Genomic DNA, 12,574 nt, shown 5'->3' on the forward strand with positions numbered 1-12,574 from the left:
CGATTCTTAGTGGCCCCATGGACTGCAGCCTACCAGGCTCCTCTCTGACCTAGGAGAGGAAGAACAGAAAAAAGTACAGATGTACAGACTAGCTAAGAATCCAATCACCAGACTCCTCTGTCCATGGAATTCTCTAGGCAAGAATACTGGAATGGGTAACCATTCCCTTCTCCAGGGGATCTTCCCAACCCAGGGATCGAATGAATCCGGGTCTCTTGCATTGAAGGCAGATTCTTTACCATCTGAGCCACCACAGAAACCCCTAAGAATCCAAAGGAAGCTGGTAAAAAAAAAGCCTTAATAAGAGTCTCAAACATCAGTTGCAAGCTGTCTGAGTGCCTCCCGGTCTCCTGCCACATTCGTAGGATCAAAGAAGGTCATCAGCAAACACAGAAAGAGCCTGGCTCCATCACTGTTATAAAAAGATAGTGCTTTGAATCTCTTGGGTCCCTGATGAATCTGGTGAAAGAGCCCTCTAGTGGTAAGAAACGTGTGATTACATCTAGGCTTAGAAGCTGATTCTACGCATCCATGTACACACACCTACACATTCAATTGAATGAAAGGATGAGGTCACCCCCTAGTAAGTGGGGAGGCATCATCAGGAACTAACTGACGGCCTTCCTGCCTCTGCACTCCCACTCCACTCAGGTGTTCTGATTCTCCAAATGCAAGTTCAGATCTTCCCATGCTCTGTGATCAGCTTTGAACTAGTCTGTGATCAGTTTTGGACCTGGGGAGGGGAGGACAGGGGAGGGGAGAGGCAGGGGAGAACCCTGCCTCACCAAGCCAAAAGCTCAGTATACGTTTTCATTCTTGTTATGTTGATCCCTTTCTCTCCTCAGAATTGTCCACATCCTGAGCCGTGATCGTCACCTTCATCTGCCTGAGCTCCTGACGCTTCTCCCCATCCCCACACAGTTTGCCTGGATGTTTGATTCCATTCTCCTGGACCTTCTGGGAGCCATACCTTGCGTGTCTGGGCTTCTATTACAGACCACGGAGGTAGAGAGAGGGCTGCTGTTGTTTTACTGTGAGTTTGGTGAATGGATTGATTGGAGCACACTCTCCCAAAGCCCATTGACCTTCCAATCACGTGATCCTGCTTTAAGAAAAGACTTCTCTCACTCCTATCAGAGGAAGGGCGAAAACAGATCCTGGAGTAGTTGCTTTGGTCATTATTAGTTATTTCATATTATTTAAGTTTTTGAGATGGGGAAGGGAAATTTCACTAATCTAGCAACTCTTTTCAGGGAAGACCAGCTTCACCTCCATCTTACATAGGGCTTTTTCCTTTTTTTTTTTTTTTTTAAGGAAGCTTTATTGAGAAGCAAATTTCATTTCAGGAAAGGAAAAACAATAAATAACTTATAGAAAGCTTGGTACATTTCCCCCCATTACCTCCTATCTTTCTTCTGAGATATGACTAGCTGTGGTCTTGGCCCCAAGTTTATCTGTCCTATTTTGGTTATGTGGCAAGCTTTCAGTATTTCTACTTCCTGCCTACCAATCAGTGTTTGTGATCCACGATACATGCATATGCAAGTAAGTCTATGTAGGGGCATAAACCTACACTACACCTATACTTAGGCATGTACACCCACAAATGCATATAGCTATGCATTTGCAGCAAATAGGCTTATAACACTGTAAGCAGGTACTGTCATACACATATATACATATATATATAAATGTATATATATATAAATGTATATATATATATATATATATATATACATATCTGCTTTACTTCTACAACAAATTCCCAGGCATTCAGCACTCATAGCTAAATTGGACACAGCACAAGTAAACATCTAAACACAATCACGTGATGACTACTATGTATTCAAATCTACACATGCATGTGCAGGTATATCTAACACCAAGAGCCAAATGTTTAAGTGAATTTAAGACCAAAAGCATACAAACAAAGTAGCAGAGTCACCAAGAAATCGTGAGCTGCATTTGGGAACTCTTCCATGAATTGTTGCTATTCGGTCTTCTGGATAGAAGCTCTCAGACAGAGAGCCAGAAATGTCACCAGGGGACTGTATGTGTCTGCGATTACCTACCATTATCTTTTTGTCCAGTTAAATAACATTCAAATATGACAGCTGGTTATGAACACATCTCAGGGACTGCAGAAACAACCCAAGCAGCCTCGATTCCAAACACCCGACCTCTGGGTCTCTGTCTCATCGTGCCACAGAATAGAAATAATGAGGGCATTCTGTGGACTTAGTTTACTTGGCATGCTCAAGTATATGCCAGAACACATGGTGATAAAAAGCTATTTGAATTAAATGCTGATCCTTGGTGGTTCAGATGGTAAAGAATCTGCCTGCAATGCAGGAGACCCAGGTTCGATCCCTGGGTCGGGAAGATCCCCAGGCGAAGTGAATAACTACCTACTCCAGTATTCTTGTCTGGAGAATTACATGGACAGAGGAGCCTGCCAGGCTGGGTGCATGGGATAGCAAAGAGTTGGACACGACTGAGCAACTAACACTTGCAACAATGACTATTTCCAAGGAAGAGTCTCACTAGCTTTCAGGTGTGCACCAACATTTGCACTTTAGGACTAACAAGGAAAGCAGACCTAACTTCACTTGCTTCCTGTCTAACTTGTGTGGATGTTAACAAATGATCATCCAAGGGGCCTTTGAAGAGAATCTGACATTTTCAGCGACTCTCCCACCTTGACTCCATCACCACCACCATCCGCAAAATGTATGGTTGTTAAAATATATGTGTGTTCGGAGATCAATATCTCACACTCCATGGGCCCAAATCCCTAATATGTGCATAATAGAATCTGCATACTTCTGGCTCCTTCTGTCTTTTAGGAATATATGATCATATGTATATGAACAGTTCCGGGTCTGATCTGAGCACGTTGTCTCCGTTGTAAACCAGAGCTCCAGAGAAAGGAGGGTAGACATATTGGTTTCTTTTCTGGGGAACCAAATTGAGACAGACTATACACAGATGTTCCTGTGACAACACTTTTTGCCTGCCCAAGTGAGCCATAGAACCGTTGCCCCGAGTCGCCGGTCCCTTTAAGAAGACTCGGTCTTCCCCAATGGGCTCCAGCGGTGCCCGCAGCAAAAGGCAAACTTGCCTGGCTCATTGGTGGTGGGGGAAATGCCGCGTCGGGTGGGAGCTGAGAGAGCGCCAGAGTGCGCTGCAGGCTCCTTTCCCCTTCCCCTTTCCTTAACCCTTCCGGGAGCGGGGAGCGGGGGAACCGGGTCGTGCTGCAGCGCGCCTGAGGAGCTGGGGCGCTGACTGCCCTGGGCTCCCGAAACTTTGCGCGGAGCGTGGGTTGACTAGGTTGAGAAGAGCAGGTGGGCTGGCCTCGGAGGGGCGGGAGGAAGACCCACCCGTCGGTATCCCAGGTCTCTCGCCAGGGCGTTAGGAAGGCGGGGTTGCAGCAGCAGCAGAGGAGCTGTCCCTTCAGCACCACGGACCTAAAGCCTGGTCGTTAGGAAGGCGGAGGCGGGGCAACAGGCGGGGAGCTGTCCCTTCAGCACCGCGGACCTTTGCCCTCCGATGAAACCTCTCGGCCCCCGCCCCAGGACTGTCTTTTCTCCAGTTTGAGCGGGGGTGTCGGGAGCAGGCGGTGAGCTTTCCTGGGAGGCTGGGGAAGCAATGAACACTCTTCTCAGCGACTCGCCTCCCAGCAGTGCTATTTTTTGCCATCCGCCCTCACCCCCAGCACACGCGCTCGCACACACACGCACGCACGCACACACACACACACACACACATAGTCCTCTCTCGATTTCTTTGCCTTGAGTCTCCCAGGGCTGTGAGGAGCCAGGCGCATCTCAGATTGAGCTGGCAGCTCCAGGCTCCAGAGCCATGCCCTGCACGGACCCTCATCCTTACCAAGCTCCCGAGGAATGAAAGGAAACCAGGGACCCTCAGAAGGCAGCAGTGATGTGGACCAACCCCCTGGAGCCTGCACCCTTCCGAGGGCCATAGGCGACCCAGGGAACTGGAGAGAGCTCCAGACAGGAAAACCCAGCTTTCCCAAAGTCCCTGTGGATGCCGACAAAAGGAGACCCGAATTTTTGGAATAGCCTGTCCTAGGTTACCCAGCTGCAGAGTGATTTTCCCCCTCTGGCATTGAATCTCCCTCTCCAACGCCCAGCCGTCCAGAGTACCATGAAGAATTATGAGGATGTGTGACAGAGGAGTCCAGATGTTGATCACTACTGTGGGAGCCTTCGCAGCTTTTAGTTTAATGACCATTGCAGTGGGCACGGACTACTGGTTATATTCCAGAGGTGTGTGCAGGACTAAATCTACAAGTGATAATGAAACCAGCAGGAAGAATGAAGAAGTAATGACCCATTCCGGGCTGTGGAGGACCTGCTGCCTAGAAGGTATTTACTAATTCCTCTCAATGGCCCCAAACAATCCAGTTTCTGATTTTTTGCTATTCCAGTGTGTGGTTGGGGAGACAGAGGCAGTGATGGGGAAAGAGGATAGTTCGAATTATTGCCAAGAATTTGCAGATGTCCAGACTGTTCCAAGAAAGACTAATGCAGTGTGGGATGAAGGGTTGGGTCTTGTTCGTTGTTTTTGGTATGAGCTTCATGAGATGAGATTTTGTGGCTCTCCGGGAAGCTTCTGCAGTTGAGAAAAGTCTTCAAATCTAAGATCCCCAGGCATATTGTGAACTACTTTGCTTTGATCTCTGGCTTCAGATGGGGTCTCTGGCTCTGCTTAAATTGCATTTCAGTGGGGGAAGAGGTGACAAGAGAGGAAGGGAAGGAAGGGAAAGCGGCAGGGGGAGAGATAGATTGATTATGACCTAGCCTGGCATACTCTCAGCTATTTCCTGATTTCACAACATAGTCTTATCAGTTTAACTTCTGAGTTTGGTCTAACTAGATATTTTCATGAACTTCCATTGCCAATCAGTTCCAGACTAACCTATATGAACCTCTACATGCACACACACACACACACACACATTTTATGAAAACATTAATACATATTTCTCCATTTGGGATCAAAACAAAACTGAGGTCTAGGTATTTAGTGTCCACCTGTCTTCTTCCCTAAAGCATTTGCAAAGCCAACATATATTTCTATGACATTTGCATAAGACTGATTCTCAAGAATCACAGCATACCACTTCTCATTCAAAAAATCGAAGATTCATTCTAAATTACAATGAAGAGGACAAACTAATTTTAGAATGTCAAGCCTGTCTCGCTATAAACTTGCCTTCAGAACACCAGAAGTCACTCTCAGCATCATTGGGCAATGCCTGGATGTCAGTAGGAATAAATCAAAAAATAGAGAAGGAAATCAAAGCTCTTTAGAGACTGTGTGCCTGAGGGGAAGGAACTGGATTAGAGGGGCAGAAGGGAGTTTTTTCAGGCTTCTGAGGAATCTGTGAAGCTTGTCATAGTGATGAGCAAGGAAATCTGTGTTTCCTGTGTGCTTTCCTTCCCTACCTGCCATTGGTTCTCCATGCCTGCATTCCCACTGGTTGGCATTTGTCAGGGCTTCTTGAGAAGTTGCATTTACGTAAATTGCTTAGGAAATCGTGCTATGACATCACTTGCTAGTATAATATTGCATCATTCCCTGGCCTTCCTCCCATGATCTGACACTCTGAACAACTGCTCTCCTGATTGTAGCACTACTAGAGTTGATTCTGTCTCCACCACAAATTTGCAACTGGTGGGAAGCCCAGGTAGGAAAGGATGACTTTAAATGCAACAGGATTACTGCACTTGCTGGCTGAAGACCTTGGTAATGCTGCAAACTATCTATGTGACCTTGGCTAAGACATTTACCTATCCAACCCTGAGCATATTAATCTGGTAGATGATTAATTTGGGATAGGTGTTCATGAATTAGCACTATCCAGGGTCTTATTATAGCCAATGTACTGACAGAAATTCTTTCCTAAACTTTAACAAAAATCTGATATCTGTGATTATTTGTGGTCAGATATGGTGAAGTCATTTACCTTAGGGAAATGCCATAATTCTCTTTTCGATGTTAACAATAAGGAATTGAGCCATCTTTATAAAGCTGAAATTTGGTGGATGTTTTGGTGTCTATGTGATTCTAAGGATGACATAAAAAAATCTGAGGTGGCTTCCAAGCCAAAAATGGCATGTAGGTGGACCATGTTTCATTTATTTCCAAATTTTCTGCCTCTTTGATGTAAATCTGGGAATACACAATTAAACCCCAGTTTGGGCCTCCCTCATTAGGTCCTAAAATTCCTGAAGCCTTGTTAAGAATTTCTCAACTGATGGTTTCACTTTTCTCCAACATCATGTCCTACACCCACAGTTTGTACAAGGAATTGGAACCCCACCCAGGCATTCTGTGGGCTTAGTGGGAGAAGTGAGGATTTGAATCAAGAAGAAATTGGATTATTCTAAGATATGTTCTTGGTCAGGTGAATTCTTCTAAGAAAATTTTCTTGCAGTCTCCTTGCAATGTGACCCAGGTATTTTATTTTTTACATTTTTGAAGTATTAATACAGTGAGCTGCACAAACTTTAATGAATCACAATGAAATTTTAGCTATGTGCTCACCCATATAATCAACACCAAAATAGGCCTAGCTGAAATCTGAAGCTAAGGTTTTCCTTCATGCAATGAACATATCAAGTGTTCAAGGAATTTGCAGGAGCATCTGCTTTATGCACGGATGCAGTAGGCAGCATCCATCTTCTGCTGGAATGAAGGTGTACAGCCATCTCCTGCTCCATAATCTCTTCTCTTCCAAAGCCTCAGCATCTTCATTTTACTGGCCCTTTAAGTGTCAAAAGATAACTAGGTGGGAGAGGGCATCCATACTTTTTTAAGAGTCATGAGAGAATGTGGCTATTTCGTACAAGGAGAGAATGCTCCAGAGGGACATGACAGCTGTCTGCAAATATCTGAAGGGCTGTCATATGGAAAAGAGACTCAAAATGTTCTATGTGGTCTCAAGAGGATAGAATTAGGAGCTAGAGGAAAACAAGTTTTACCTCAGTATAAGTAACTCTCCAATATGTCATAAGAAGCTTTCAGAGGTTATGAGTTGTCTACTACCAAAAATATTCAAGTATAAGATAACTACATTAATTGTTTCCCGATTTAACTAGTCATCAGAATCACATAGAGAGCTTTAAAAAGTAGATAATAAGGCCCCACAACTAGGTTCTTGGCCTCCATGTGTCTGCGGTAGGTCACTTGGAATCTTAATTTTCTGAAAGTCTTCCAAGCAATATATGTTAATGCCAAACCACATTGAGTATTTACAATGGGTCTGGGAATAACCATGTGTGTTAAGAAGGATCACATCTCTCAAGTGAGAGAAGAGATGTTTCCAGTTTTCCTTTCTGTAACTCAGCAGAACATCATACATATTTAGCACTTATTATGTGCTAGGATTGTGCTAAGAACTTTGAAAAATTAACTCTTTCATCTTCAAAGGCTGTCAGGGTGGTGGGTATAAGTATTAGCCTCATTTTACAGATGAGAAAACTGAGGCCTGGAGAAGTTATAGAACTTGCCCAAGGTCTCATACCTAAACTCAGCAGACACTATTGCACCTAAGCCATGTGGCTCCACCTAGCCCTTGCTAGAGAACATTAATTCATGCTCCAGAGGATAAGTTGCTACTGGTACAAATATAAGCCTGTGAGAGAACCCAAACACATGGGTTTTTCCATTCAGAAGCCCCAGATCCCACCATGCTTGTGCAGCATCTGCAGGGGTGTAGGAGCCACCAGACAGGCAAAAACTCAGAGGCAGTAAAGGACACTGTTTGAATGAAAAACCAATCGACCTATGTAGAGACACCCACACTGAGAAGCCAGAACAAATGCCTGACTCATTAGCTGGAAAGCACGCTAGGCATTCACAAGGCAGTCAGTGCCCCGACCTGCTGTGCGCTTTCAATGGCGACATGTGAATTTGAATGAGAACATGTTCAGTATGTGATTCTCTCATTACGAAACCTCTTGAAGTTGTAGATATAATCAAAGGGATGTGTTTAGATAACAGAAAGACCACTGGCCTAGTAGGAAGGATGCTACCAGGTGCTAATCACATTCCTATCTCTAGCAGTTGTGTATGTTAGTACACGCAGCAATTGTATATGTAAATTGTGTATGTTATTTCCTCCTTTGGAACTTAGTTCACCCAGTTCTAAAGAGAGAGCTTCAGGTAAGATTAGTAAGTAAGTAAAGTAGCTCAGTCGTGTCCAACTCTTTGCGACCCCATGGACTCTAGCCTACCAGGCTCCTCTGTCCATGGGACTTTCCAGGCAAGAGTACTGGAGTGGGTTGCCATTTCCTTCTCCATCAGGTAAGATTAGGAAGAAACAAATCCAAACATCCCTGTGGACTAGGCAAGTAATGTAAAGTGTGAAGCAAGTATTTCACAGTCCTCTTAGCTCAGTTATCTTGTTGTGAGAAGAGGAGTAACAGTGCATACGAGCCGTCCATGGGATTCTCCAGGCAAGAATACTGCAGCAGGTTGCCATTTCCTTCTCCAGGGGATCTTCCCGACCCAGGGATTGAACCCGTGTCTCTTATGTCTCCTGCACTGGGAGTCGGGTTCTTTACCACTAGTGCCACCTGGGAAGCCCATGAGAAGATATCCAGTAACTGAAACTTGGTTTCAGTGTGGTGGCAACAGAGAGTGGTGGGGACTGTGGCCAACTGGGAACAATTGCTATGTGGCTTGAGTTGATTTTCACTCTGGGAAAATGGATCCCAAACTTGGCCCAATGCTCCAAATTTTAAAAAGCCAGATGTTGAATCGTCTGACTTTTAAAATGTGGGCAACTGGCTTAACTTTTTAAACACACAGTGCCAGCCAAACCAAGCTCACTTTATGGCTGAATTTGACCTGTGGGTTGCCTTTTGAGCCCTGAAAATGATCTAAAAGGCCCTTTAAATCCTAATTTCTGATATTTTCCTTAATGAAGTTGTCCTTCATTAAGTGAATTATCACTTTTTCAACTCATTAAAAAGTTGCTACTAAGAAAAAAAAAAAACACTTCGGATTTTAGAAGGGGGAACTTAAAATTATGAAAAAGAAGTTCAAGAAACTGATGTTTCTGCTACAGATGGGCCTGGATGATATCAAACATCTGGCTGAAAAACTGGAAAAAAAATTAGCCGGTCATTAGAAGTTCCCCCATATTTCCAAATCTCCAGATGGTTGACTTTTTCAGCCAGATGGGGTTCCAGCTTTATTTATGTGTTCAGAAGCCTTCGGGGAAGCTTCAAAGATGTGGTTGAGGACAGACATGGGAGAAGGACATGAGTACTTCCTATGTACCAAGCCCAATTCTAGGTGCTTTAACCTATACTAATTTACAATTTTCACATCTCCTATCTGCTCCCCAGTAGAATATAAACTCCATAAGGTGGAGATTCTTGTCTACGGGGGGCACTACTATATCCCTAGAACTTAGGAACAGTACCAAGTAGTCCCTTCTTCTCCTCTGCCCTAGATTAATGCTGCACCTCCCCTTAAATGTGGGTGCAGAATGCGTCCGAACTCTCTTTCCCACTCCTGACCTTCCTGTTCCTTTCTTTCCACTTTTCTTCCTTGATCTCAAAATCCAAGAGGCAGACAAAAGAGAAATGGGATGGAGGCTTAAGGCAGGATGGGAGATACTGACCATGACTGTGTTTGGGGGCAGGTTAGGATTTGGGGAAGTGGCAGAGGCTGAGGTGTGAGCATGACTGACATTCAGCCAGAAGATGTTTATATAGCCATACTAGATGTTAAAACATGGAAATACTTCCTTATCTGTTGATAAATAGTATCTGTTGGTTCCCCTTACTGATGAATTCAATAAAATTTTACATGAGCTCTCTGTGTATTTTAAGAGAATTATGTTTTTGACAATTTGAACAGTATACTCCAACATGTGAAAGTATCCCCAATAAAACCAGTCCTCACCAAAGCCCCACCACTAGCCCTTCCTCGAACCTCTCAAACATCCGTTAGATCCACCAAGTAAAAAGTAAAAACCTGGCCCAGCAGGGCCATCAGGATCGTGTTCCAGGCCTACAGAAGCATCAATTCTAATTGGCTCATCTTATGTCCTACTGAGTGTTAAATATTTTTGGATTTCACTCTTAGCTATGCCATTCTCGATGGAAAGAATTGCTCTTTTTTCTACCTCAAATCCAGACTTCTACCTTCTGACTGTAGCATTCTACCCATCTGAGAAAGTTGATAGCCCAGATATACTTTTTGCTTCATCATTTGAGATGTTATCTCTGGATTGGAATAAAGGCAAGTGACCTGCAATCCGAGGCTGGGTGATCAATGTGGGCTAGTAGCGTGGATGATTAGTGTGAGTTACCAGCACATATGGAGAAAAGCAACAACAACAAGAAATCAGGCAAAAAGATGGGTATGCCCTTTTAATGTTTAATATCACAGGGTAGTGTCTGACAAGCTTACTTAAGTGGTCATCTAATTCTCTGGAAATGTACCTTTGTTTGACTTAGCTTTCATTATAGATTCAGGCCTAGCTGTATAGTTAAATGTTTACTTGTAGAAAACTTAGGAAGAAGAACATTTATCTTTTTATTCAGTGGAGGTACAAATAGTTTCTGTTCATTAGAGGAGATAACTCCAAATGTTGTGGACAATTTGCCCATTCCCTAGGACATTAGTCAGTTTTATATATAACTTAACAATATTATTTCAGTTTTTTTCATCTAAAAAAAAAACATAACATCTTCCTTTGAGCCAGCTTTGTCATTCTGCTGGTTCCCTTCACTGATGAATTAAATAAAATTTGACATAAGCTCACTGTGTATTTTAGGAGAATTATGTTTTTAACAATTGAACATTCTACCCTAACATGTGAAAGTATTCCCAATAAAACCAATGTTTCTGAGATTGAAAAGAAGCCTACGAAAATTCCAAGATTGATTTTTCCCCCCTCATTCTATGACCCTGCCGAGAGCCCATTTTTCAATATAGAAACAAATGGGCCTTTAATAATTTATGGAAGATCCCAAAGAATATTAGATAATAGCAGGGGCTTTGGGGTCAGGTAGACCTGGTTTCTTACCTGAATCCTGCCATTTTCTGGCTATACAACTTCAGAGATTTCCAACCCTCTGAGCATGAGTTTCTTTATCTGTACAACAAGGAAGCGAAAGTAGCAAGCACTTTCACCTGTTTCTTTCTTAGTTCTTAATTTATGTCTTATGTCCTTCATGCCTCTAAATAATATGTTGACTAGTAGTCCTTGATTCATGCGTTTTAGACAAGATGCATTTTCTAAGACAAATGATTTTGCTTTCTTACACTACTACCCTTCCTTCAATACTTTTAGTTCCCCGATGAGTTACCTGTGGCTTCCAAGAAGAATCATTCATAAAGCCTGAGGGCAGCTGGCATCTCATTCCTGGATTGGATACTAGCTGAGGCAGCACGACTGCGCATCTGTTCATGTGCATATTTTAGCAAGGAAGTCAGAAGACAAGAGCAGGGCTGAGAGAGAGAATGGCAGTGGGGTGGCCTGTTCGGAAGGGAGAGGTCTTATGAGTTGAGTGGATCTATGGTGGATACCTGAGAGCTTATGCCATTTTGTCCACATCCCACCCAAGAGAATAGCCAGTTAGGCAAGTAGACCCTAGACAGGGCTACATGATATTCAGGAAGATTGCCCTGCAGTCCGTGGCCCTGCACAGGGCTGCCTGGCCAAGGGGTCAAGCAGAGATTAAGAGTCAGTCCATGCGCCACTCCCCAAACCACACCTGTTGATCCAGAACTGAGTCTATCCAAAGGGAGGCGGACCTTTAAAAGCATAAGGGTTCTGTATGGGGCAACTGCAGGTCCAGCAGCACAGGGCTATGCACTGCCAGTGATGGGAGCCAAGGTGGGATGGCAAAGACTGACCAGACTCAGGTATCTCACATCAGGGAAGGAAGTTGCAGTGGAAGGTCCACAGGGCCTCCAGTAACCAATGCACATGCTTCTGATGGGAAGTCACTGTGTTGACTCCTGCGTGCGGAGAATCTGACCATCAGTGTTAGCTGGAGGAACAGTAGAAATGAACAGTAATGCTTTGCAAATCCACCCACTAAATGAAGTGGCATTTTGGCCTTTTTTCCTTCCTGTTCTTGGCCACAGCATACCGAATTTACTCCCAAATGAAAGAGGGAAGAGTAGGGAAATAGCTTGCAACCAGGTATGCAGTTGCAAGTTTTAACAACCAACAGTGGCTGGAAAGGTATGAAATCTGCCCAAAATATCACTAAGAAAATGAGGGATTGGACATAACACAGTTGAAAGCCAAAATAAAACAGTTGCCTCATTATATGCCACTTAGTTGAGACTTATCAATAAATAGGAAATATGTCATCACGCTTTGTCTCTAAAATTCTAAAAGTTGAAAACTCAGTGATGTACTATGTAGGTACTATGATACATAATTATATTTCAGGAGTTGGGAAACTGCAGCCAGTGGGTCAGATTTGGCCCATGGTTTATTTTTGTGCAATCCAAAAGCTAAGACTATTTTGTACATTTTCAAATGGCAGAAAAAATTAAACAATATCCCCAA

General features: G+C 43.7%; 1 protein-coding gene across 1 annotated transcript in view; it reads left to right on the plus strand.

Annotated features, from left to right (window-relative positions):
* The first annotated feature begins 4,177 nt into the window (after positions 1–4,177).
* The window catches only part of CACNG3 (calcium voltage-gated channel auxiliary subunit gamma 3), a 97,899-nt gene continuing 89,502 nt past the window's right edge, over positions 4,178–12,574 (plus strand). The window contains exon 1 of the mRNA XM_055561599.1: positions 4,178–4,388. Coding sequence (XP_055417574.1) covers positions 4,178–4,388 — 211 coding nt within the window. The remainder of the gene's footprint in view (positions 4,389–12,574) is intronic.

The sequence above is a fragment of the Bubalus kerabau genome, chromosome 23, assembly GCF_029407905.1.
Source record: "Bubalus kerabau isolate K-KA32 ecotype Philippines breed swamp buffalo chromosome 23, PCC_UOA_SB_1v2, whole genome shotgun sequence".
NCBI lineage: Eukaryota > Metazoa > Chordata > Mammalia > Artiodactyla > Bovidae > Bubalus > Bubalus kerabau.